Source organism: Emericellopsis atlantica (assembly GCF_019669845.1).
Source record: "Emericellopsis atlantica unplaced genomic scaffold F5Z01scaffold_21, whole genome shotgun sequence".
NCBI lineage: Eukaryota > Fungi > Ascomycota > Sordariomycetes > Hypocreales > Bionectriaceae > Emericellopsis > Emericellopsis atlantica.
The window spans coordinates 389,441-412,002 of NW_025764723.1; the positions used below are offsets into that span (position 1 = coordinate 389,441).

At 53.9% G+C, this 22,562-nt stretch overlaps 10 protein-coding genes across 10 annotated transcripts; 4 read left to right on the top strand and 6 right to left on the bottom strand.

Moving 5' to 3' along the window:
• Positions 1-103: 103 nt before the first annotated feature.
• F5Z01DRAFT_638381 (concanavalin A-like lectin/glucanase domain-containing protein) lies at positions 104-1,072 on the bottom strand (the record flags this gene model as incomplete). Its single annotated transcript, XM_046262361.1, has 1 exon — positions 104-1,072. The coding sequence occupies one exon, from the start codon at positions 1,070-1,072 to the stop codon at positions 104-106; it is 969 nt and encodes a 322-aa protein (XP_046116435.1).
• A 652-nt stretch (positions 1,073-1,724) lies between these two features.
• On the top strand, positions 1,725-3,072 carry F5Z01DRAFT_232305 (uncharacterized protein). The gene is made up of 2 exons (XM_046258317.1): positions 1,725-2,289; positions 2,346-3,072. The coding sequence occupies exons 1-2, from the start codon at positions 2,212-2,214 to the stop codon at positions 3,054-3,056; spliced, it is 789 nt and encodes a 262-aa protein (XP_046116436.1). The 5' UTR covers positions 1,725-2,211; the 3' UTR covers positions 3,057-3,072.
• A 285-nt stretch (positions 3,073-3,357) lies between these two features.
• On the top strand, positions 3,358-4,848 carry F5Z01DRAFT_232295 (uncharacterized protein). Its single transcript, XM_046258316.1, has one exon. The coding sequence runs from the start codon at positions 3,456-3,458 to the stop codon at positions 4,770-4,772; it is 1,317 nt and encodes a 438-aa protein (XP_046116437.1). The 5' UTR covers positions 3,358-3,455; the 3' UTR covers positions 4,773-4,848.
• F5Z01DRAFT_751997 (fungal-specific transcription factor domain-containing protein) lies at positions 4,839-7,438 on the bottom strand (the record flags this gene model as incomplete). Its single annotated transcript, XM_046267065.1, has 4 exons — positions 7,284-7,438; positions 7,166-7,217; positions 6,836-7,121; positions 4,839-6,784 (listed from the first exon to the last, which is right to left on the bottom strand). Exons 2-4 carry the CDS (start codon positions 7,208-7,210, stop codon positions 4,839-4,841), a joined length of 2,277 nt encoding a protein of 758 aa, XP_046116438.1. The 5' UTR covers positions 7,211-7,217; positions 7,284-7,438.
• A 156-nt stretch (positions 7,439-7,594) lies between these two features.
• Positions 7,595-9,657, bottom strand: F5Z01DRAFT_660862 (general substrate transporter). Its single transcript, XM_046263855.1, has 6 exons — positions 9,410-9,657; positions 8,971-9,351; positions 8,774-8,917; positions 8,295-8,721; positions 8,149-8,242; positions 7,595-8,088 (listed from the first exon to the last, which is right to left on the bottom strand). The coding sequence occupies exons 1-6, from the start codon at positions 9,472-9,474 to the stop codon at positions 7,733-7,735; spliced, it is 1,467 nt and encodes a 488-aa protein (XP_046116439.1). The 5' UTR covers positions 9,475-9,657; the 3' UTR covers positions 7,595-7,732.
• A 1,429-nt stretch (positions 9,658-11,086) lies between these two features.
• On the bottom strand, positions 11,087-13,510 carry F5Z01DRAFT_744379 (FAD dependent oxidoreductase-domain-containing protein; the record flags this gene model as incomplete). Its single annotated transcript, XM_046266918.1, has 3 exons — positions 11,087-12,303; positions 12,404-12,505; positions 12,559-13,510. The coding sequence occupies 3 exons, from the start codon at positions 13,508-13,510 to the stop codon at positions 11,087-11,089; spliced, it is 2,271 nt and encodes a 756-aa protein (XP_046116440.1).
• A 589-nt stretch (positions 13,511-14,099) lies between these two features.
• F5Z01DRAFT_675996 (uncharacterized protein) lies at positions 14,100-15,274 on the bottom strand (the record flags this gene model as incomplete). The annotated part of the gene is made up of 4 exons (XM_046265198.1): positions 14,100-14,339; positions 14,403-14,653; positions 14,726-15,062; positions 15,122-15,274. 4 exons carry the CDS (start codon positions 15,272-15,274, stop codon positions 14,100-14,102), a joined length of 981 nt encoding a protein of 326 aa, XP_046116441.1.
• Positions 15,275-15,997: 723 nt separating this feature from the next.
• F5Z01DRAFT_690777 (hem-containing dehydratase protein) lies at positions 15,998-17,091 on the top strand (the record flags this gene model as incomplete). Its single annotated transcript, XM_046266132.1, has 1 exon — positions 15,998-17,091. One exon carries the CDS (start codon positions 15,998-16,000, stop codon positions 17,084-17,086), a length of 1,089 nt encoding a protein of 362 aa, XP_046116442.1. The 3' UTR covers positions 17,087-17,091.
• A 682-nt stretch (positions 17,092-17,773) lies between these two features.
• Positions 17,774-19,882, top strand: F5Z01DRAFT_726899 (fungal-specific transcription factor domain-containing protein; the record flags this gene model as incomplete). The annotated part of the gene is made up of 2 exons (XM_046266661.1): positions 17,774-17,995; positions 18,050-19,882. The coding sequence occupies exons 1-2, from the start codon at positions 17,894-17,896 to the stop codon at positions 19,880-19,882; spliced, it is 1,935 nt and encodes a 644-aa protein (XP_046116443.1). The 5' UTR covers positions 17,774-17,893.
• Positions 19,883-19,965: 83 nt separating this feature from the next.
• Positions 19,966-21,381, bottom strand: F5Z01DRAFT_682666 (uncharacterized protein; the record flags this gene model as incomplete). Its single annotated transcript, XM_046265781.1, has 6 exons — positions 19,966-20,305; positions 20,358-20,453; positions 20,499-20,875; positions 20,934-21,007; positions 21,068-21,097; positions 21,180-21,381. The coding sequence occupies 6 exons, from the start codon at positions 21,379-21,381 to the stop codon at positions 19,966-19,968; spliced, it is 1,119 nt and encodes a 372-aa protein (XP_046116444.1).
• Positions 21,382-22,562: the final 1,181 nt, after the last annotated feature.

Consider the following 22,562-nt stretch of genomic DNA (forward strand, 5'->3'; position numbering starts at 1 on the left):
GGTAGAGGCTTATACCAGCCACACCGCGGTTCAGCCACATGAGGAATGCGAAAAAAGGAATGATATTCAGACAGCGCACCGTTTATTGCCTTCCAGCAGCTATCTATATTTTCTGGGGGCTTCCAGGCACACCACCATCGACGTTGCAAACGTTTGAGCAAGACCCAGCATCGACCACGTTGTACGCAAGCTCGATCCACTGGATGTGTTGGTAAGCAGCACCACCAACAGGCATCAGGCCAGACCATTCTGGGTCGCCGTTGCTCCAGGCGTTGAAGACGATGCGGCTGGGGTCTGTGGGCACCTGGAAGGTCATGGAGAATGTCTCGTCGCCGTTGAGGTACCAGGTGGTACGTCCCGGTGTCCAGTCGAGACGGTGATCAGCCCACTCATCCCAGGGTTCATCGATGATCACCTCATTGGACGCGCCAGGAACGCTCTCAATCTCGCCGTCGTCATTGTACAGCCACGAAGGCTGGTTCGTGTAGCGGATCTTGTTGGTGGGGTCGTTGGTCAAGATCTCAATGTCGGTCTCCTGGGCATCTTCGCGGACGTCGTAGTCGTACTCGCGGTAGGTGAACATGGCGGTGCAGGCCCCAGGCGAGCCGCGGGTGCGTGCGCGCATGCGCATGGATGCGTGGTCGTAATAGTCGTTGGACTCGAACTCGGCCACGGTCTGGAAGCCTGGCTTGCGTGCGGTGCGCATCGTCAGGAACGTGTCGGTCTCGCCCGCTTCGTCATTCTCAAAGTACAGATTGTTGTACGAGTTGGGCATGGGGAACTCGTCTGAGCCGGCGGTCCAGTTCATGGGGCTCCAGAACTTGGTGAACTGGTTGCTGGCGTAGTCCAGATACTCGTTCGTAAAGGGAGCCTGGCCCTGGCCTTCGAGCGTGTCTGGGATGGGGGGTGGGCTGGAGGAAGCGTACTGGCTCATGGAACGAAAGTCCCAGAAGCCGTAGTTGCGGAAGTAGGTTGGGTACTGCCCGTCGATGAGGTAGCAGTCGCAGTTCTGTGCCACAGCCGGAGCTGCCATGGCGAGGAGGGAGCCAAGGATGAGATTGGGGCAAGACATGCTGATGATGCTGCTCCAGCTTCTCTGACTGCCAGTGGCGGACGACGGCTCTCTTTTGTACATAGCTGTGAGCGGACACAGAGGACCGACTTGCAGTCGCTTTCCCTGGGCCCTCATGCGCCAAGTCGTCGCCGCGCCTTGTTTTGTGCCAAATTGACCATACATAGTGCCGTTGTTGACTGCGTGGAACGGTGGACTGGAGGCGTCCTCGATCCTCCTGATACAAGGTTGATCCTACGACTCAATGCGACTCCACATTACTAGCGCAAGCCCTGGCCTCCAGACTCCATGGCTTGTAAGTGATGTGATCCTGCTCGTTTCTAAACAAAATGGAGAAGTCCATTGTGAGTGGCGAGAGTCCTGTGGTTGACCGTGATCACGCGGTTTGGCGACCCGTGCAATACCTATCCACATGGCTTCAAGTCGATATACATGTACTTGATAGTCGATCTATAGTCTCCATTCAAGGTGATCTGCTGCTGTATTTTGAGCTTTTCAATGATATTTTCCACGAGAAGTACCTCCCAAATGTGGCCTATGCATGCAGCACCCTGGACATTGGCACGCTGCAGCCTGGTTGTTATTTATAGATTTTGGCAATTGCACGTCACCACAACGCTTCTTTGAGCAATAAGAAGGAATCAATAAAACAGTCTAATATTCGACCAAGGATTTTAGTCCATACCAATGGCTACTTAGCCTTCATTTATCATGAACAGACTCAAGTAGTGGCTAACAGCTTTAATTCTAGGTGGGACTGACCCCTGCCGCCTTACCAGATTGGACAATACATTGAATGCCTAGGGACGCTTTGCTTGGTTCACACGCGCCACGCGACTACTTCAGCGACTGCAATTCGTTTGTTGGATTGAGATATGCACGGGAAACAGAGAGGAATGCCTTTGGGCGCGTATTAAGACTCGACCCTTGCATGATATTGACAACACAACAAGGGGGGGGAATGAAAAGGAAACATTGGTGCCCCGCACGTGACACGAACGCCAGCGCATTCATCAAGGGGCGACAGCACCCGGGCCATGAGAATTTTTTCACCTCAAGAAACTCAGCTTCGTCATCCAACATTGCAACCGTTGTTGATCGCCTGCGCTTCCTCGGTCTACACCAAGTGTTGATGTGACATGGATGTCCCACGCGTGAGCTACCACGTGCTACTAGTCGGCGATCGCGGTGTAGGGACACATGAACTGATCAAGCAGGTATGTAAGTTGCCCACTGTATGGAGGGAATTGGCCCCAGTTGACGCATTGGCTAGTTCTGCACACCATCGCTTGGATCATGGGGTCCCCATGATGAAGCACCGATGAGGACGGTAGATCTTGGCAGCACGAAGGCCAGCGTGCGGCTCAGCAAATTGGATTGGGACAATGTCAGTCGCGAAACGCTCGCGTTCCAGCTGTCAACATGTCAGTGTGTTGTCATGTCGTACAGCACGAGCTCAGATGCCTCGTTTCGATCACTATTGCCCAGAGCTCGTGGGATGAAGAAGGCGGGGATGCTGGACGGGCATGGCCTCCTGGTCGTAGGGATACAAGACTTCCATGGCAGCCGACAGGTGACGCCAGAGCTTGGCAGGCAGCTCGCTCGAGAAGTGAGCGCGGAGTTTGTAGAGGTTGCCACCCATGATCGCCACGCTATCCAGGCACTGATCGTTGACTTTGTCCGACGGCTCCATGCGAAAAGGGGAACCAACTTGCCAAGGATGTCTCCTGGCTCGAACAAAGAAATCACGCAGAAACCAAAGCTGGGGCTTTGGGCCAAGGTCAGGCGGACATTGGGTATGGAGAGTCGGAACCCGCGAGGTCTTCTCCGGAAGAGGCCGCCACCGCCAGCTGAGGAGGACAGCGCTGATGGAGAGAATCCACCGAGGAAGCGCGTCAATATTGGCACGAGGTTGGAAGTGGACCTCGGGGAGGAGTTGACAGGAGAGGATGTCTTTCAAGGGACATTGCGGAGACATCGTTGACGAACAGCACTGAGATACCCCGTTTGAGGTTTTCAAAATACGTACCCCTGGATTTTGAGCCACGTGGAGTCATTGTTCCCCACGCATGACGGCTCCGATTTGCCCTGACATGGACACGACGCCCTTTCCTGGCTACGGACGCTCCGCATCGGGGGTGCCTCTGCATCGGCGGTCCCGTCGGGAGCGGAACAGTCCGTCTGCATGCAGCTTGCCCATGGGGTTGGTTGCGGGGAAGACCCTTGTCACGATAATACCCCATGTTTGAACGGACCACAGCACTGCTGGGAAACGCGGAGTCTGCAAAGACCTCATGAAGAAGAATCCGTCCGTGTTTAAGAATGGAGCTTTCCCCTACCTCCTCTAGCAAGATCATCTCCCGCAAGACAACAACTGTGCACAATGTATACAAAGAAACTCCTTGCCTTGCTGGCAGCCCCCTTCCTGGCCCAAGCGGCCATCGAGCCGGGGGAGCTTGTCACAATCACCAGCGCCGCCGACAGCACCAACCAAGCTGCCTGGTGGGCGCCGCTGGACCAGTACGGCGGCTACGACTGGTTCGCCTATCTTCGCAACCCGCCCGGCGGATCTACGAGCAACAACAATGTCATGGTGGCGCGCCGCTCCATATCTGATGGGGCGATTTACCGTGACTGCGTCAAGACGTCGTCGGGCGAATGTGCAGTGTTTGCAGACGACGCCGGACACAACACGCCCAGCATCGCCGTGGACGGAGACGGCTTCGTCCATGTGTTCACCAGCATGCACAACGAGCAGTGGAAGTACTTCCGTTCCTCGGCCGCCTACAGCAGCACACTGGTCGACCGAAGCTCAGAGATGCCAGACCAGACGACCATATTCACCTACCCGATGGTGAAGCGCGGCAACAATGGTAACCTGTGGTTGATCATCCGAGGACAGGCCTCTGGTGATAGTTCTGCCAAGGGCGGATACTTCTATAGGTATTCCACGTCCTCCAAGCAGTGGACGCGCGTCAGCATTTGGGCCTACAACACCGGCTACTCTGTCTACCCGGACGACATACAGTTCTCCTCCGACGGTGATGTCCACCTGCAATGGGAGTGGAGCAAGTATCCAGCGTCCGCCGTCCGTCACGAGGGCAGCTACCTTCGCTACAGACCGTCTACCAACACCTACCGAACAATCACAGGCGCCACCGTGTCCCTCCCCGTCACGCAATCAACTCCTGATCTCGTCTTCCAGCCTCTCACATCGGGTGAAAGGTACGGAGGGGACATCAACGCCTCGCCAGGACCGGCGTTTCAGAGCGCCAAGCTCGCACTTTATGAAGACTCGGTCGGCACCGTCCATGTCTCCAGTGGCTACCGATTCAAGAACACGACAGATGGCGCGTGGCAAGTCCGACGAGCCACAGCCACCTTTGGCGCAACCAATCCATGGACCCGCGAGATTATCTACGCCGGCGTGGAGACGACCGCGGCACTTGGTATCACGCACGACCGCACGACGGTCCGAATCTACTACTGTCGCCAGGGAGACAGCGCCTATGTGCTGGAGAAGACGAGCAACACGGGCTGGACGAACACAGCCCTCGCGCCGGCCCAGGGCAAGCGGGTTGAGCGCCTGCATGCTGTCATGCAAGCCGATGGGGTGGATGTCCTGTACCTTGGTTCACCGACGAATGTCAACTCGTCGACGGGGAGTGTGTACCGGTTGGCCGTCGGTGGGAGAGCGTGAGCAATGTTAGCAGAGGGGAGGCGAGGTGTTGGGAAGATTGATTAATTCTCGGATAAGCCTAGAAATCTAGTCACCTCCATTATCAAGTTCGTCGTGAAAGTTCAGAATGCTGCTTGTGAACGGCCCGTCGAAATTCGCATGGCTGTTCAACACTGGCAAGCCAATGTCGTCCATGCCGAGCATCGGTGCCGAGAAGTACTCCCAGAATGCAAAGTCTGCGGGCGCCTGAGAGTCGTTCATAGTCCCCGACAGTGGCAAAAGACCGTCCGCAAGAATGGAGGCCATACCAGTGGTTTCGCCGAGTGGTGTCATCTCCCCACGTCCACTTGGTGTAAGCGGTACCGACATATCCTGGCCTGTCAAGCCACCTGCCAGAGGCGTCAGGGACTGATCCTGCGCATTGCATATGCCTGTTGGGAGGTTGTCGCGCTGCTCATGAGTGGCTGTTGCGCAGGACCGTGTCCAATCCTGGTGCACTGCGTTCTCAGGCACTCTCGATGCTGGCCACGGAGTGTTGGTCTGGTCTGTTGCGCCGATAAAAGACCTCGCAGGGTTGTTCCGCGTGAGAGATCCAGCTTCCGATGGCCGAAATTGCTGGAGAATTGATCTTCGACGTTCCACGTCGGGCACGTTCGCTTCTCGATGTGCGTGGACAGCATGGCCACTGGAAGACGCCAGTTCCCCTTCAATCAGGTTTGTGGTTGCGTCCGCCAGTTTCGCCAATGCCACCCTCGCTCGGGCAATGCCACTCCAGCGATGAGCGAGACGTTGAAGGACAAACTTCCACTGAAACAGGCTGCTCTTGACAGAGATCCAGTCCTTCTTCGCCTCTCGCCGACCCTCGACACTGTTCCATATGAGGAACACTAGCGTGATGCCACTCATGAACTGGTAGTGCAGGTCTACCCAGGTGAAATCCATGATATCCTTGTGTATCCGGATAAACGACAGCTGAATCAAGTTTCTGGCGGCAGAGAAACAGAACGCTAGGTCTGCGTTGCAGAGTGTCGGTCTGGCAGGCGAGGGCCGATGAAGGGTGAGAAGCGCGTTGTGGTACCAGTATCCCCACCAGTCCATGTCGTGACCATCTGTGTCGGCAAGGCCCTGGGCGGTGGCATTCCATTCACTTAGTCGTCTGTCCAGGGACTTGGTCCACTCTGTGAGTTCAGCGCCCTCCCTGCCTTGGGCGCCCCGTGCTTGGCTTTGGTGCGAGTACCGCACAATCTCGCTTTGGAGGCGTTGAAGATGCAGCCAGTGCAAGATCTGGTTGTGTCGCCGCGACGAGAGGTCCCCTCGAGGAAGCTTGACATCGATTCGCTCGTCGTCAAAGGTGAAAGGTCTTCCGAGCAAGATACTCAGCGTCCTGTCGAATCCGAAACTGACCCAGAAAAGCCTTCTCTTGGTGTCAATCTCGTCGTCCGTTGCCGATCCCGACCCGGAGATGGCAATGGTCCTTTCAGTGTGATAGCCCAGGTCGACACACATCCGCATGCAGAGTCCCGACAGATACCAAATGGGTGTCGAGGGGATGTTCAGGATGGATGCCAGAAGCAGAAGAAGGAGGCACTGCATTGTCAGAGCGTTCTTCATCTGCATGAGAAAGCTCAGGTCTGAAATGGCTGTTACACTGAACGCCTTGGACAGCTCAAGGCACTGTTCGTTTTCTTGTGACAACCCGTTCAACGATATTGAGAAGACCATATTGAGCATGAATTTTGTCCAGAGATCTTGTGGGCGGCTGTGGCCGGCGCCAGCTGTGCGGTCGTAATACTCAGACACAGTATTGGCGAACTCTGTTTCGTCGAGAATCGGGTATTGTACTTGATATCGACTGAAGAAGAAGTTGATGAGACTTGTGGCCGTTTCTTTGGGAGGCAATGAGGTATGCATAGCCGATGCATTGGTCTCATCGACCGTTGACTCGGCATCAGGCCTATCGTCACCTTGCGCCGAGTCAAAGCTGGTGTTGTTCTGCTGTGCCGATTCGAGGGCTGATCTCGCCAAGTTCATGCCTGTGTTAATGTTGAGCTGGGGCTTTTCTGCGGTTTTCAATCTGTACATACCACTCGAAACCCCCAGAAAGTGAGCATCGCCTCCGGACCGAAGTCGAATCAAGTTGGGATGGCCTCGATCCTCGCTTGCCTCCTCTGCTGTGGCACTAGACACTTCTTGCGATGCATCGTCCTTTTCTTGGTGACCGGCAATTTGACGCAGCTCTCGTTCCAGGTTAAAGAGCTGGCTGGTCTTCGAGATCGATAATGTGACTGCCAGGGTACACATTTTTCGATTTCGGATCCGTGTACTCACAAATCGAGTTGGAGTTCTGACATGGCTGACAGGAGGGTATCCCTGAAAGGTTCAGCCGGGGCTCCGAAGGCGCTCGTCATACGTACAGGCATCACATCGCGCCTTGCGTTTCCTACATCGATTGCAGGCATTGACGGTCTGGTGAATATGTTGTCAGCACAGTCTGATCACCATGGATGCACGTCAGGTCTGCCGTGGACATACAAAGTGTGGGGGCTCCATTGTACCCCATGTTGACTCGGGAGTGTCTTTTGGGCAGATGTGTGAGAGATGATGGTGAGAAGGAATGAGAAAGGACTATGGAGAGTATGGAATTACAGGGGCGGCGCGAAAGGGGCGGAATTGGCCCGCCACGTGGGAGCAGGTATCGGTGCCCCGTGTCTGCATGTGCGGGGAATCTGTGGGGTAAAGGACAAGGAGGATCGAGGCTACCCGGTACAATTGGGACTGTCTTGAAATATCTCTGTTCAAGGTCCATCTGTGATTCAAGAAAGCACTGTCTTTTGAAGAAAGAGTGTATTTAAAAAGCTGTGGAGACACTAGATACGGCTGGAAGCATCCATTGTCATACTGCTTGTTATCGAGATCTAATGTTACATTTAAGCCACTGCAGGTTATGGACCATTGCCACAACAATTGTTGCCAATACCAGTTCAGGCAGTCTTTCCAGAGATCTCAACATGGTCATGCTCAAAGACCTTTGCAGGCGATGCTTCAGCCCCGTTATGGATATTCAGCTTGCCAAAGTGGGCATCGAGCTCCTCCAGCGTCTTCTTCTTCGTTTCGGGGTAGAACAAGTACACCAGAACGGCAGAAAAGACGTTGAACGACATGAAGACGAAGTAGACGCGCGGGCCAATGTTCGCCACGGCAATGGGCCAGACCTGGCCTACGATGATGGAGCCCAGCGAGGCGCCAGAGACAGAGAGGCCAAGACCTTTCGACCGGCAGTTGGCTGGGAAGATCTCGGATGCGTAGATCCAGGCGCAAGGCCCGAAGCCCATGCTGTCTGTGAGCGCAAGCTGTCAGTATAGTAAAGGGGTGTGGATGTGTTGACGCTGTGACTTACATCCGACCGTGAAAAGAAAGATGAAGAAGATGTTGCAGTAATTCGCCGACGAGTTGGACTGATCGGGATAGGCTAGCTGTAGTGCACCGTTGATCTACACATGTCAGTGACCATTGCAATGCCTCGTGTGAAAGGGGGTGACCTACCATCAAGCAGAACGCCATGATGATGGCGCCAATACCCAGCGAATGCCTTCGACCAAGCTTGTCGATGAAGAACATGGCTGCGACCGTGCAGGCGACCTGGACTGTTCCATCGATGCCAGAAGCAAGCAAGCTAAGGTCCTTGGACGTGCCAGCAGCGATGAAGTTGGTGGGCAAGTAGTATCGGATGCCCGCCGCGCCACTCATCTGCTGCAGGAAGGACAGGGCCCAGGCACGCCAGAGTCGCGACCAAAGGGCCTTTTCCTTGAGGAAGACCTTGGCAGAGGTGATGGAGTTCTCCTTGTGCCACAGAATGTTGGCGTGGATTTCATCGAGCTCGGGCTGGACCTCCTCCAGAGTCGCGCCACGCAGCTTTGACAGGGCCTTGGCTGCCTCGTCTGCGTGATCGTGCTCAATCAGCCAGCGGGGGCTGTGGATGTCAGCATCATCTCGATGTAATTTTCAAGTTATTGAAACCATACCTCTCTGGGATAAACGGGACGCCAGACAGGAACATCAAAGCAGGAACAAATTGCATGGCATTGGAAAGACGCCACTCGAGATCGATACCGTTGCCGTAGTTCCAGAAGGAGTAGCCGTAGCCGACCCAAAAGGCCATTGAGATACTAAACGTCTGTCAGCCAGTTTCGTGCCATATGTGATGTCGCTCAACACTCACCCGAACACAATGCCGACCTGATTCGCAGCAACATAGAAACCGCGGTGCTGAGCGGGCGCAATCTCGCTCAGATACAAGGGAACCGAAGTCGACACAACACCCGTGCCCAATCCAGCAATGATTCTGCCAATGACCATCATGGCAAGGTGGATAGCACCAGTCTGCAGGGCCGCTCCGATGCAGAGAACCACCACGCCACAGAAGCCCGCCCAGCGACGACCCAGTCGGTTGTTGACGGGGCCAGCCAGGAACGCGAAGCCGATGAACTGCCCAGCATAGAAGATGGCGGTGATGAGTCCAATGTCGCCCGAAGAAGGGAAGCCGAGGGCGGCCTTGAAGCCAGGCGAAACGTAGATGGTGCTCAGAATGCCAATGTCGTAGCTGTGAGGTTGTCAATTGTCCGCTCCACGTTGTGAAGATTCTGATGCCATTGACTCACCCCCAGAAGATGGCAGAAGATGGCACCCATCGACATGATGGTGCAGCTGAACAAGAGCCAGCCATTTGGCTTGTGATTGACCGCAGTCATGATGGGAGCCCTTAACGTATGTGGTGGAGATGGCGGCTGCTGTGTAATCTATGCGATGGCAGTCTCTCTGGGGATTTCCATGGAATCTGGGGGACGCGCCATTGCCAATTAATAGTCATGTGTCTGGTGGCTCCGGCCACGACGACGAGGGAGGGAATATGGTCAGTTGACGGATGGATTCCGCTGGGAAGGACAAGGGTAGATCCAGCCTAACGTCGCTTGTCCACTTTAATCAGCCTTGTTTCCACGCTACCCCACGAACAGGCACGGAACCGCCGTAGCCAGGGGCTCTTTGTCGGATTGTCCCGATCCCGGAACCGGCGGTGCCGTTCTTTGCCTCCTTGAAGGCCATTGAAGTCCCTCGATGAGAGTAGAGTCGGTGCTGGGCTATGCCATGCTGGCTTGAAGTCTAGACGGACGGCTCTCAGCCTCTCATGTCTCCTAGCGCTAATACAGAAATCGACGAGGCAAATCTGAGAGACAGATTGTTGTAACCTGTGCCTTAGCAGCCCGCAGGCCCCAGGCCCCAGGACCAAACAAATCATCTTGGCGCTATCGCATTCTCCCTTCTTCCCTTAGCATCGGCATGTTCTTTATTTAGACAGTAGTCATCTTCTGGTTCTTCTCTCTCATCAGTGTCTTCATACATTTCAGCCGTCACTACTTCGCCAACCGAGCGGTCCCCGAGTCCCTGACACCTCCTTTCATACATGTACCATGTCGGAGGAAAATGGCAGCGTGTCAAGCGCAAAGAACCAATCCTTGGCCGAACTGACACATCTATCCTCTCATCGGATCACACAAAGCATTGTTGTTCACACCTTTGATGTTGTCTGGGGCGCCGATCACGACCAGAGTCTTCGACCTACACAGCATGTGGTCCTTCAATTTCCACCAGATCTCGACCCAATGGCGGGTGCTCACGGCCTGTCCGACAAGGAAAGACAACTGCAGCTTACACCATGTCGTCTCGGCTACACACAAGACGGCATAGTGAATCAGATTACGCTTCTTACGCGCAGTGGACGTGTGACAAATTTGTTGGGCTTGCCTCGTCCCAAGGGTCCCTTGACCGCCCAACTTATTGAAATCGACGGAGGTTATCCTACGGAAGTACTGAAATTTGATGAGGGAGCAATCTGTGTGGCCGGCGGCTCGGGCCTTGCCTGTTTCCTAGCAATGACATCCCCCGGTGCGTTGAACGGACATCATGTGCACCCTCCTCCTCTATTCTGCAGTGTGCACAGGGATGACTTTGGGATCATCGAGTATGCACTCGAGACAGGAATGCTCAGTCCTACGCAGTGGTCGTCCATTTCTATCTTTGTAACGCAAGGCATTGGCGCGAGCGCAACGCCAGTGGCAAGCGTCGAAGCTGCTTTGTCATCTCGGATGAAGAAGCTCAAGCAAGCGTCTGCCGGCCATCTCACCTGTGTAGGTCGTCGGATGGAGCAGACAGACCTGAGCAAATTCTTACCAGAGAACGGTGGGCGTGTCTTATTCTGCGGCAGCCAGGCACTCCAATGGCAGATCAAGTTTTGGACTCTGGGAAGAGCACACATGCTATTTTGTTGATATTCAAAATGCCTACTCGTCATAGATACGAACCTCAAAGATACCTCCCTCATAGTTTGTGTCCCCGTTGAGCTCTATAATCTCGATACCCAACTTGCTTACCATTCGTGCCGATTCAATGACGGCCTCTCTTCGAGAAAGGTGATTGTCATCCTCTGTGTATAGAACACTCTCTTGTCCCTCCTCTGAGAGATCAATGAGACGCCACTTCTTGACACAAAAGGGTACGCTCCTCTCCGGATGACCCCGCAGAACAGATTCAAGAGCGTGGTCAAAGTCAGTGTCAAAGGACACCACAGCTCGTCCAATTTTGACAGGCTGGTCCCAGTTCAACTGCAGCATCTTCCTGCCATCGCTATCAGGAACCGGCACCCAACAGTTCGTCCTTTTAGTGGGACGTGCCACGCCGTTACGGATATTGTCCACGGACCATGCTTTGAGTGGAGGGTCGATGCTCAAGGCGAGGTTGTGCCCCATGGGTCTTCTGACGGGTGTCCAGCGCTCAAAGGTGTCGACACCCACATCATCTGGCGGTTCTTGAGTGCACTCGTGTTCGACGGTCATGAGGGCGGAAACACGAGTTTGAGTCGTGCACAGTGCCACCGACTCGTTCTGCATGAAGCACAGGAAAACGTATTGTGTCTGGGGGTTCTTCACTTGCAGGTCGATGGACAGCTCGTGCTCCCCAGGAGCAAGCTCGAATGACGTTTCCCCGAGGATGACTTCAGGAGAATAGTTGTATGCCTTTTTGGATCCGCGGAGCTGTACTTTCAGTGTCGTCTTCTCCACCGACATTGCTGTCACCGATATGATGGGCACGGGCCCTTCGGGCAAAGGTAGCATCTGGGCAAGGCTCCTGGTGAGCACTTTTGGAGGTCCATTGTTTGGCAAGCTGGCAGGCTCAAAATCTCCTGAGCTGCCTTGAAAATGGGCTCGGTGAGTCAAGTCCTCGGGATCCTTGAGCTTGAAGCCTGGGATGTATTGGCCGAACCGCATGAGCTCCTGCTGGAGTAGCTTCATGTTGTCCTTGACCAGTAGTTGAGCAGGGTCGACGGCCTTTCTCTTACACAGAGCTGCTGCCATGCCAAGAGCGTTGGAATTTGCGCCGCATGTGGCCATGACTCTGGTCGACGCAAAAGCGACATGCGTAGCAGATAGCGTACGCCCACCGTACATCAGGTTAGGAGTCTGCGAGCAGATCATGGACGAGAAGGGGATCTGATAGACACCTGGGACAGAGTGTCAGCGTTCATAATCCAGTGTTGAGCATGGAAGTCACTTTACCTTTGGAGTGCCATTGCGTGCAGCCGTCAACCTCAGAGTACACACCATCTGCTGGATGAAGGTCCAGGGACCAACCGCCCAAGGAGACAGCGTCTGAGTGATATCGTTGCTCGACCACGTCTTGCTGCGTCATGATGGTAGGTCCCACTGTAAACGATTAGAGACTGATAGGAACAATATGCCTGCAGACCGCGACCTACTGAATCGCCTGCTCTCTCGCTTTCCTGGGATTGTTCCGACCCATTCAAGCGTCAGGTTCTCGGCATCGGGGAAGCGACCCGAGTTCTTGAAGTAATCCCAAACGCCATACACGACTTTCCAGAGCTCCCATTTGATCTGCTCCGTGTCATGCACCGTGTCGAGGCGCCCGCCATGCTCCAGCCACCACAGCCTGCACCCCATTTCTTTGGTGGTGAAGCTCTTGAAACGCGGGATCTCAGACTCGACATCCTTCAAGGCGTATGCGGGGGCCACAAACTTGACAGGGCGCCCAGTGTCTTTTGTGTAGAAGTAGATGGAGTGTCCTAGCAGATGTCCGTACTCTGAAGATGGCGCGAACTTCTCGCCAAACTCATCCTCCTGCTCTGCGCCCACACGGAATGGAGCTCCAGCCAGGAAAGACAGGGCGCCGTCGCCTGTGCAGTCGATGAATTGCTGGGCCTTGATGTTGAAGAGAAGGGAAGACTGCGATGAGAATGCTTGAATCTGGTCGATTCTGTCTCCGTCCTTTTCGCAGCCAACAAGCGCAGTGTTCAGAAACAGCTGGATATTTGGCTCTTGCTGCACTTTCTCGAGAAGGACCGTGTCGAGGATCAATGGGTTGCCTTCTGGGTTTCTGTACAGGTTCTCGAGCAGGATCTCGTCGACAAGAGCACCCTCTCTGGCGTAGCGGTTGTTGTTGAACATGTGCGAGGTCGCCCCCAGAATCCAGAGTCGAACCTCGCTGCTGGCATTGCCTCCCAGGACGGGTCGATCCTGGATGAGGACCACGGACACGCCATTGCGCGCCGCTGCGATGGCGGCAATAGTGCCCGATAAGCCACCGCCGCAGACACAAAGATCAACATTGAGTTTCTGGCTTTGGAATTGGCGACTCTGGGTGGCAGGCTCGCGCCGGAGAACAGGGTCTTCTGTGAGTCTGGCTGGGGCCATGGTGATGATTTTGAGCAGGTCTAAGTTGGACACGCGAAGATGATCCAGCAGTTCCCGGCTTCAGTGCAGTCACTCGACGACAGAGCCATAATTCTTAGTATAATATATGATAATTCGCCCACCTTCTCTCACAAACGTCCGACCGCAACAACAGGACCGTCCAGCCGATCTACAGACGGAGCCCCCGTTTCTTGGAAGCTGAACACGAGATGGTCTCGGTTCCTTGATCCATCATCGGCGGTTCCGTCTGCGCTCCCCGCTTGTCCCCGCATTCACTCCACATGCAGCTAAGATGCTAAGATGCGGCTAGAGGCACGGAAGAGACACAACAGAGGGCTACAAGCATTCTTGCAGACAACGCCATTGGTCAACAAATCGAACTGCATACTAATCTCCACTGGGGACCCCTTTAGTTCTCCTCTCGCTTGAAGGGCCTCTATTCATGCTCCCCACGAGCTCGGACGAGATGGCTTTGGATTGTCCTCCATGAGGACGACAATCGAAGATAAACCGGAGGACATGTGGGCGTGTAGTAAACATCAGATATGCATCGTAATTGTCGTTTATGTCTTACCGAGACTATCAATCCTCAAGACCGCTCGGGAATGATCCTTTCCTCACTTTCCGTATCGATGTTTGTCCAACCACGTCCGTCCTTATTGAGCCGCTCCAAGCGGTTGCTTTGCTTTCCAATCGTGACCAGGTGGTCGCTCTTGTTCGGGTTCATCCCCGACTCGTGACCCTGTGATCCCTTTGAGCGAACAGCACTGACCGTCTTTGTGATCCAGGGACCCAATACAGGTAAGTTCACGGCGATGATGGCGACAAACTTTAGAAAGTGAGTCAGTTCGCTAGTTCTTCAAAGAATATGGAAGCCAGGGCGCTAACGTACCGTTTCGCGGATCGACCAAATCGTGCCGACGTTGATGTCGTCGGCCTGCCGCAGACACAGGATGCATCGAAGAAGCGTTGCCACTACGATGAAGACGCCCGTGCAGAGCCACAGGTCACACATGAGCTTGCGTAAAGGCGGCATTTGGACTTGCCACAGCAGCGGGATCGGGATCGAAACAATCATGATGTCGGTCGTCAGGTTCGTGACGACGAGGGCATAGTAGTTGGGAATGTTCTTGGAACACGCATCTGCACCGCCGTCAGTGTCTGGTTCTCACTGATTCCTCCACATTGGCTTAGCTTGCGCGCGCATGGACTGACCGCTAGGTATGGGCAGGATTTGCCATGTCTTGTGTATCGGCGCGCAACGAGCCAGGATAACTATGATGGTCGCGACATAGGCCGCTCCACAAGTCCACGCCGTGAGCTGGACAAAGCGCTGTTGGTTGAGGTTGGTCGTGATCCTGCCCAGCAGGAAGAGCATGCATGCCTTGAGGCACCAGATCAAGGTCACGTACAAACACCAACCTGCTAGGAGACATTTGCTGCCAAAGACAATGCCCTGTCTCTGCTCCTCGCTGAGTGCCTCGGCAACCTCCTGGGTCAATCCTGTGATGGCGCCATTTTGCCCGATCAGCTCGAGCATACAAAGTTCAGCCTAAGCCTTGTCAACTCCTATCTCGCTGTGCCCAAATCATCGACCATTTTTCTACTCACCGTCCAGAAGAAGACGGATACGACGGCAAAATAGTCATCGCCTTCCCAGTGTTTCCCAAGGGTGATGGATCGGTAGATGATTCGAGCGAAGAGGACCAGCAGGCCAATGCCATACTCGGTCCAAGCCTCGAGTTGGAAAGGCGTTGCTCCCATTGTTGGACTTCCTTTTTCGGAGTAGGTAACAATATGGCGAGTGTTTGTTTGGTGTAAAAGTTTACGCGGAGAGCGTAACGGTCAGGCATCTGCATTATACTAACCTCTTGACACCCCTGACGAACAGTGCGACTATGCAGAGTAATTTTCTCTCCATGCTGTCGGATCCATCCCCTGCCCCTTTGAAGCGTAGTGTCTCAGACCAGCGTCCAAAGCGAGGGAAAAGCAGAGGCCCGCAAGTCGCCAGCGACGGTTTGCTCCCTTCCACATGGATCTAATAGTCCATTTTTCTGATGAAAGCATCGGCTAGTGTAGCTAGTACACTGGCTGAAGACTTGCCAACTTGGATGGAGACCACCATAAAGGGAATTATATGTCGACTTCCCACAGCCTCACCGTAATTATCAGTCATGGACCCTTTTTTTATCTGTCCGTTGGTTACATCGCACTTTGCATCACTGGGTCGCTGGCTTTGTTGTGTCGGTTATTGGCCGTGGTCCCGAGATTTGACCCCACGCTGCATGGTCCGAGTTGAGTCTGGGGCTATGAATAGGATCCTTCGAGGACCTGCACTGTGCAAGGTTACATTCAGCCCATAGAGGCATGACGGTGTGAAGAGGGCAGGTCATCTTCAATCCCTCTGACTTCTGTGACTACCAAGCCGATATAATTACCCCTCTCTCCTACAGGCATTCGCGGCAAGACATATCCAAGACCTTCGCAATGGCTGAGCTTGACAACGCTATCCCTGAGCACCTCCGGTGCCAACGCTCCAAGCCAACAAAGACTCCTTCCGCCGATTTCGCCCCTGCATACCCCTCATACAGCGTCCGATTCCCCGAAAATGCCAAAGATTTGGTCATGGCCATCATTGGCCTGCAGTACAAGTCGACCTCCGATTTCGAGTCCAGGTCCCGACCTGACGCTCCGTCCAAGGTCACTTCCCTCCTGAAGTCAGAGAGAAGCCCTCCTTCTTTCTCGGAGTGGGCCGCAGTCACAGACAACCAGGGTTTCTACAACATCTTGGCTTTCGCGTACTGGCCCAGCAAGGACCAGTACGAGGCTTGGGCATCGGGATCTGGCTTCCAGACATGGTGGGGGCAAGTCCAGCCGGATTCGTACGGTCACGGCCTGTTCCTTGAGCTCTTTTTCCCCAGCGTCGATCGTCTGGAGACTATATTCAATACCAAGACCCCGGAAGGCTCGGGCCATATGAGAGACAGCTGGAGCGGCGAGGTACAGCAGCACGCATACTGGGGAAGCATGCGCGATCGGTTGCCGGCGGCCCAGAAAGATGATTTAACCAGTGACGCGTTCGAGACCCCTAGCAAGATCAACACCAATGGCCTACGAGAGCAGCGTGTTCGAGTCTCTGGTAAGAACAACCTCACAGTCATTCGCTCGGGGCAAGATTGGCTGGCCACGACCGCCGAGGAGCGCAAGCTGTACCTCGAGACAATGCACCCAGTCCTGATCAAAGGAATGGACTTCCTGCGAGACCAAGGTGAAGAGGTTGGCTGCTACAACTGCCGATTCTTGGTCATCGTATCAAGCCCCTCTCAACCCAAGGCTGACCAGGATCGGACGTTTGGTCTCGCCTACTTTGACGACCTGGCGTCCCTGGAGAGCTGGTGCAAAGACCATCCCACCCACCTTGCCATCTTTGGAGGGTTCTTCCAATATGCGAAGAAGCTCAATAATAACCTGACCTTGCGAGTCTTCCACGAGGTGCTGGTGTTGAAGCCCGAGCAACAGTTCTTCGAGTACGTTGGATGCCATCCTAGAACTGGCATGCTCAAGGGGCACAAATAGATAGGGCACATTTTACAAATATATGTGCATCGAGAATTTCAAAAAGATACTGAGTTAGGAGCTGAGCCTCGTTAGCCCCTTTGCCACGGTTGCGCTGAGAGTCAAAAATACCCCACCCTGCCGGCAAATAGTCTTTACCTGAACTATTTATAACACTCTAGAGAGTTAAAGGGAGTTTTTACATCGGTCAATGTGAGAAGGGCATAGTCCGGTCCTGTCATTCGATAGAGCAATAAAAGCCATGATGTTAGAGTCGGATCCAGCGCTCTGATGAAGAAGTGTTGAACAGAGACGTCGGCAAGGTTCCCTCCTAACTACCTATTGCTCAATCCGTGACATTTATCTTTTCCACAAATAGTTTGATCGTTGGTCAAACCCATAATCTTCTAATTATCTCTCGTACTATTATCCTCAATAATGCTCAAATCTTGGGTTAAACGTTAATCTCCTAAAGATAAAGTAGCGACGGTGGAGTGATGTTAACGGCCTGTGGGGGACGACTAGTATAGCAGGATAGTGAACTTTAGTTTTTTTTTAGTTAACTTTTTAACTAAGCTATCCATCATCGGCGGTTCCGTCTGTGCTCCCCGCTTATTCCCGCATTCACTCCACATTCTCCGCAAATGTCCACGCGACGTGGGCGGACATCTCCTTAACTCGCAGGGTCCCCTAGTCATACACGAAGTACGGAGATCCTCTCATTCAGTTCTCATCCATGTCGGAGACTCGGGACCATGTCTCGTCTCTTTCTGTCTCAACATCGCTTGTCCTGTCTCGCACCGTCTCATGCCGTAGGGCACATGCACGATGCAAACGACCGAGGACATGACGCGTCCACGGAGACGTGCGGCGCTGCAGGTATCCCAGATCTTCTCCGCCTGTTCCTTTTGCAAAGCACGCAAAATACGAGTCAGTCATCCTCAGTGAACCATGCTCGCCACACGTGCGCTGACGTGACGCAAGTGTGATGGTGTCAGTCCTGCTTGTGGCGGCTGTGCGAAGTTTGGTCGACAGGCCAGCTGCTCGCTCCGGTCTAATCGCGGGCGAGACTACCCAACATATCTACAGTCACGGATCGAGAGCCTTCAGAGAACCCTCGAACATCATCGGGCCGCCTCTAGAGGTCATGCTGGACCAGACCCAGACAGCAGAGGCCATGGTGGGCAACCTACTGCACACTCGTCTGCCTCGCAGAGCGCCATCGACTCCCTCATAGCAGACATTGGCGTCCTTCCGATCATGGCATCAACATATTCCTCCACGCATGATGGTATTACGCTGTCTACCGTCGCATTGTCTACTGCGAGTATGGGCTATCCGTCTTTCTCGATTGCATCCCACCTGTCCCAAGTGCCCAACCTGGAGGATCCAGCATCTTTTCTTCCAGAACGGTCTCTTGCTGTCAAATTGATACAGCACTATCTGGCTCATGTCTACCCACGACTGCCCTTCTTCTCTATACAAGGACTGTGGGCCCAGTTCGAGCAAGTCTACGCACTACCACACTTCGAAGCTGGGGCACATAATCCGACACCACCCATCGATCCGGAGGCTGTCCTCTCACCGAGCATTGGGAGCTGCAACACGTCGTCTCATAGCTACGGGTATAGCTTCTTCACCGTGCTTCACGTACTGGCCATATCCGTGTCCAGCCTCTCTCGCAGTGCCGACAGCACGAGCTCCAACCAGGCCCGAAAGCTGTTCCAAGCAGCCCTATCATTCCGAGAATTCGCCATCCTGCCCAACTCGATAGTCGGCGTCCAGTCACTTCTATTCCTGATTCAGTTTGCCACATTAAACCCGTCATTGCTGGATGTATGGTACTTGATCGGCGTCGGCATGCGCATATGCGTCGACCTGGGTCTCCATCAGGATCCTCGAGACGTCGACAAACTTAGCGAGAGTTTGCTCGAGACCCGGAGACGACTCTGGTGGAGCATGTATTCTTTCGACCGTTCCATGAGCATAGGCTGCAGCCGCGCGCAGGAGATTTCGGACGCGGTGATCAATGTCGCTCTTCCAACCTTTCGAATCGAGACAACAGCCAACGAAGCTGAGATCCACGGATACCTCCAACGGTATCGTATCCTGCAGATTCAATCAGAGATATATGACTATCTAAAGGCTGCACCGAGCTCCGACTCCCCAGACCCGGCAACGATTGTCGCACGCCTTGGGCAGAAGCTCTCCGCCTGGCACGATACGAACTCAGCAGCGCTCAACCAGACTTTGCTGCGTAGTGAATGGCTCATGGGTCGTATTCTCCTCCTCCGTCCCTGCCCTTTGCTGCCTCACAGATCGGTCGCCGAGGTTGGCGAGCTATGGAAAGCAGCCACTGCCTTCACCACACTGTATCGGGATCTGGTCCAGACAAACTCCATTTTCTACGTGCAGATTGCAGCCGAGAAAGCTTACTGGATCGGCTTGATTGTCTTGCACTGCTATTGGCGACTGCAGGCTAGCGAAGAAGCGCGGCGCATGCAGGTTCGTCCGCTGGACCTGTGGACAACAATTAAGGACATTTTGTACATCCTGCGGGCCTTGAGTGATCGTTGGAATCGAGGCAAATGGCTCTACGAGGCCTTTGATGACCTGAGTGGACGGTTTATGCATCTGGTCGAGGAAGATGCCAACGGCACGAGCTTCGGTCATCGTATGCCAGCTGAGCTGCAGAACCTGAGCGATTACACAAGTCTCACTAGTATCTGGACAGACTCGCGTGCGTCGTGGGATGATACCCGTGGAGAAGGATTGCATTCTGAGGAGCTCGAGCGCTTGGTATCCGACATGACTTGAATTGCCTTTATTTACATGACTGTGAATACTTCTAGCCCAATATTGGGTTGGCGCGCTCATGATGAGAATAAAACAGCACGAGTTCAGCCTTTCAACATCGCTTCCTCGCTAACGTTGTCTTCTCCAACAACAGTCGCCGTTGACTCGTTCTTTCCAGTGGCCTGACTGACGTTGGCTGTTGCAGATCCAGCGTTTTCCTTGAAACCTCCTCGGCCGTCTGGCATGTCTTCCATCGCATAACCACCGAACTGACTATATCCCGTCCGGTGCCCGCGAGTGAGCTTGCTGCCGGACACGAGGTAGGGAGTCGCCTGGGACGGCCTCGAACCTAGCGAGTCGAAAAGCTTGGGTATGAATCGCTTTAGGAATTTTCGAAGCGTGGGCATCGAACCGCAGATGATAAACAGGTTGACTTCGACAAATCTTGTAACTTTGTCAGCAGATCCCTCGCCAAGGGCAGATTTAAAAGACTCACGACCACACGTTGGCTGGGGCAGCGACCCAGGGAATGTCGGTAGCTCCTAAAAGCAAAGGCAGATAGACCATGCGGACAATAGACGTTGCCACGGTGCTGACATGTCAGACAGAACTTCCCTCACAAAAGAAGATGACTTACATGGAACCAATACCGAACATGGCAGCAGCTCCAATCTTCTGCGCCACGGGCATTTTCAACCCCCAGAGCGTGGGGATGGGAATAATGAACAAGACCACATCTGACACAATGTTGGCAATGGCGATCGCGATGTATAGCGCCGCTGTGTCAAGACGGTCCCCATCAGCCATGAGATATGGATCCCATGCTGCCCGAATCGGTCGGCAGGCGAACAGCAGCAGGCCGGCAATGACGATCGTGTACGTCGCAACCATACCGATGGCTACCCAGATGGCGATCCTAAAGTACTTTTGGGGTGAGATCTGGAGGTAGAACATGAGGAGGGATGCTTTGCTGAGTCCATTGCAAGTGATGAAGAGGGGGCGACAATGTAAGAGCTCTGCACGCAAAGGGTCAGCGTGATAGGACATGTTCACGTTTGATTCTTAGACCTACCAGCATGTGTTTTTCGAATACTTGGATCGGCATTTCCCACGCATGGTGGCAGAGACCCCCAATTGATATAGACCCTACGGATAAAGGGGTATTGTCAGCAATCGCCTCCATCCACACCAATGCATTGTTCTCACATATTTGCACGGATTGCATCACCACAGACGCTATCCAAGCCAAAGTGATGAGCCCTGCCCGATTAGCCTACGTTCTCCAGCTGGCAGCGAGCAGCGTCGTCAATCGTCATACCATCATCGATTTGAAGGCCAGTCAAAATGAATTGTTTCGTGTACAGTCGTTGGCAGAGACAAAACAGGGCCAGTGATCCCAGCACAGCAGTGATCGCAAAGTGGTCATACTTGTTCTGGCTTTGGGGGTTCTCAAAGTCGACGTCGTGGCCTGTCGGGTCGAGAAAGGTTGTGATGCCATCGGTGACTGGGAAGCCCGACATGGTTGGGACGTCACAGGACAGTGGAAGGCTGCAGAACCGCGGATCGTATCACGGTAGAATCGTCAGGTCACAGGTTCAATGACAGGTGGCGGTCAGTGCAGCAGCAATATTGAAAGGGCTTGCATGTACACTTTGTAATGATCCGACCCCCCAGAATCTTGGGAACCTGGGTGTTGGTTCCAGGGACGAGCTGAAGAATTCATCTTGGAACAGGCGATGATCCCTACTGATTTCAGCAAATAAAAGTGCACATAAAACCAAGGATGTTGATTTGCAGATTGCAGTCCAAGCAAGCTGCGTGGCTCATTGACCGCGTCAGTCGATTTCCTCCAGCTCACTGCAGCACGGACGTACATTGCAGGACTCTGGCGCCAGGGTGGAACATCTTTCACCGAATCATTATGCCAGTGATAAACCCGTCAAGAGCATGAACTTACCAGACAGCTGTGCTTGAGCAACGGGTCTGGCGGCCCTTGCTACTGCCCGATATAAACCCCCTGGTTTCACAGCTGGGCCCGGACTAGAATAGGAAGGCAGAGAATGTTGTGATTTATGCTCTCGGCTTCGAATGAGCCATACACGTTGAAAGAAGCTTAATATGTTGGCTGGAGACGTCGGATCTGCAACCAAGCTGTTGGCGCTAGACAATGTGACCGGGAGCAGCGTGGGGGCTGGGCATGCCGTGTCCGGTGCCCCGGCCGAATAGAAGAAAAGGAAAGGACCGGGGGCGGAGAAGTGCTGCATACGGTGATTTGCGTATATACCCATGGCTCTGCATGTGTACGAGAAAGAACATGGACCTTGCTGTCCTCGTTGGCTGGACAGACGATTTCTGGCATCCTGATGAGTGATCATACTAATGCACTCCATTGAGGTCACCCTGTCTCGACTCGAGTCGTCAGCAACGCAACCACAAACGAGCACATATATTTGTAGTAGCGTTGATCTTGCCTAGTGAAAAACACCCAAAAATGCGGCCTTCCTAGTGACCTCCATATTGACGGCACATCCAGCCTCTTTGGGAAGTCGTGCTTGAGTCATGTAGCAGCATGCTGGCTGTGCTGCTGGACGGGGATGACATGATAGGTAGCTGCATGCAAGCCATGCAATATGTGAAGGCCCGGGGGCACTCGAGGCGAGGCACTTTCATGCTGCATGCACCAGCAATGTCTGCATCAAAT

Coding starts and splice junctions, on each gene's coding strand:
- F5Z01DRAFT_232295 (XM_046258316.1), top strand. CDS start 3,456: ATGTATACAAAGAAACTCCTTGCCTTGCTGGCAGCCCCCTTCCTGGCC.
- F5Z01DRAFT_232305 (XM_046258317.1), top strand. CDS start 2,212: ATGGATGTCCCACGCGTGAGCTACCACGTGCTACTAGTCGGCGATCGC. Junction 2,290..2,345: donor CACATGAACTGATCAAGCAG/GTATGTAAGTTG, acceptor CGCATTGGCTAG/TTCTGCACACCATCGCTTGG.
- F5Z01DRAFT_660862 (XM_046263855.1), bottom strand. CDS start 9,474: ATGGCTGGCTCTTGTTCAGCTGCACCATCATGTCGATGGGTGCCATCT. Junction 8,722..8,773: donor GTCCCGTTTATCCCAGAGAG/GTATGGTTTCAA, acceptor TGACATCCACAG/CCCCCGCTGGCTGATTGAGC. Junction 8,089..8,148: donor CTTTCTTTTCACGGTCGGAT/GTAAGTCACAGC, acceptor TTGCGCTCACAG/ACAGCATGGGCTTCGGGCCT.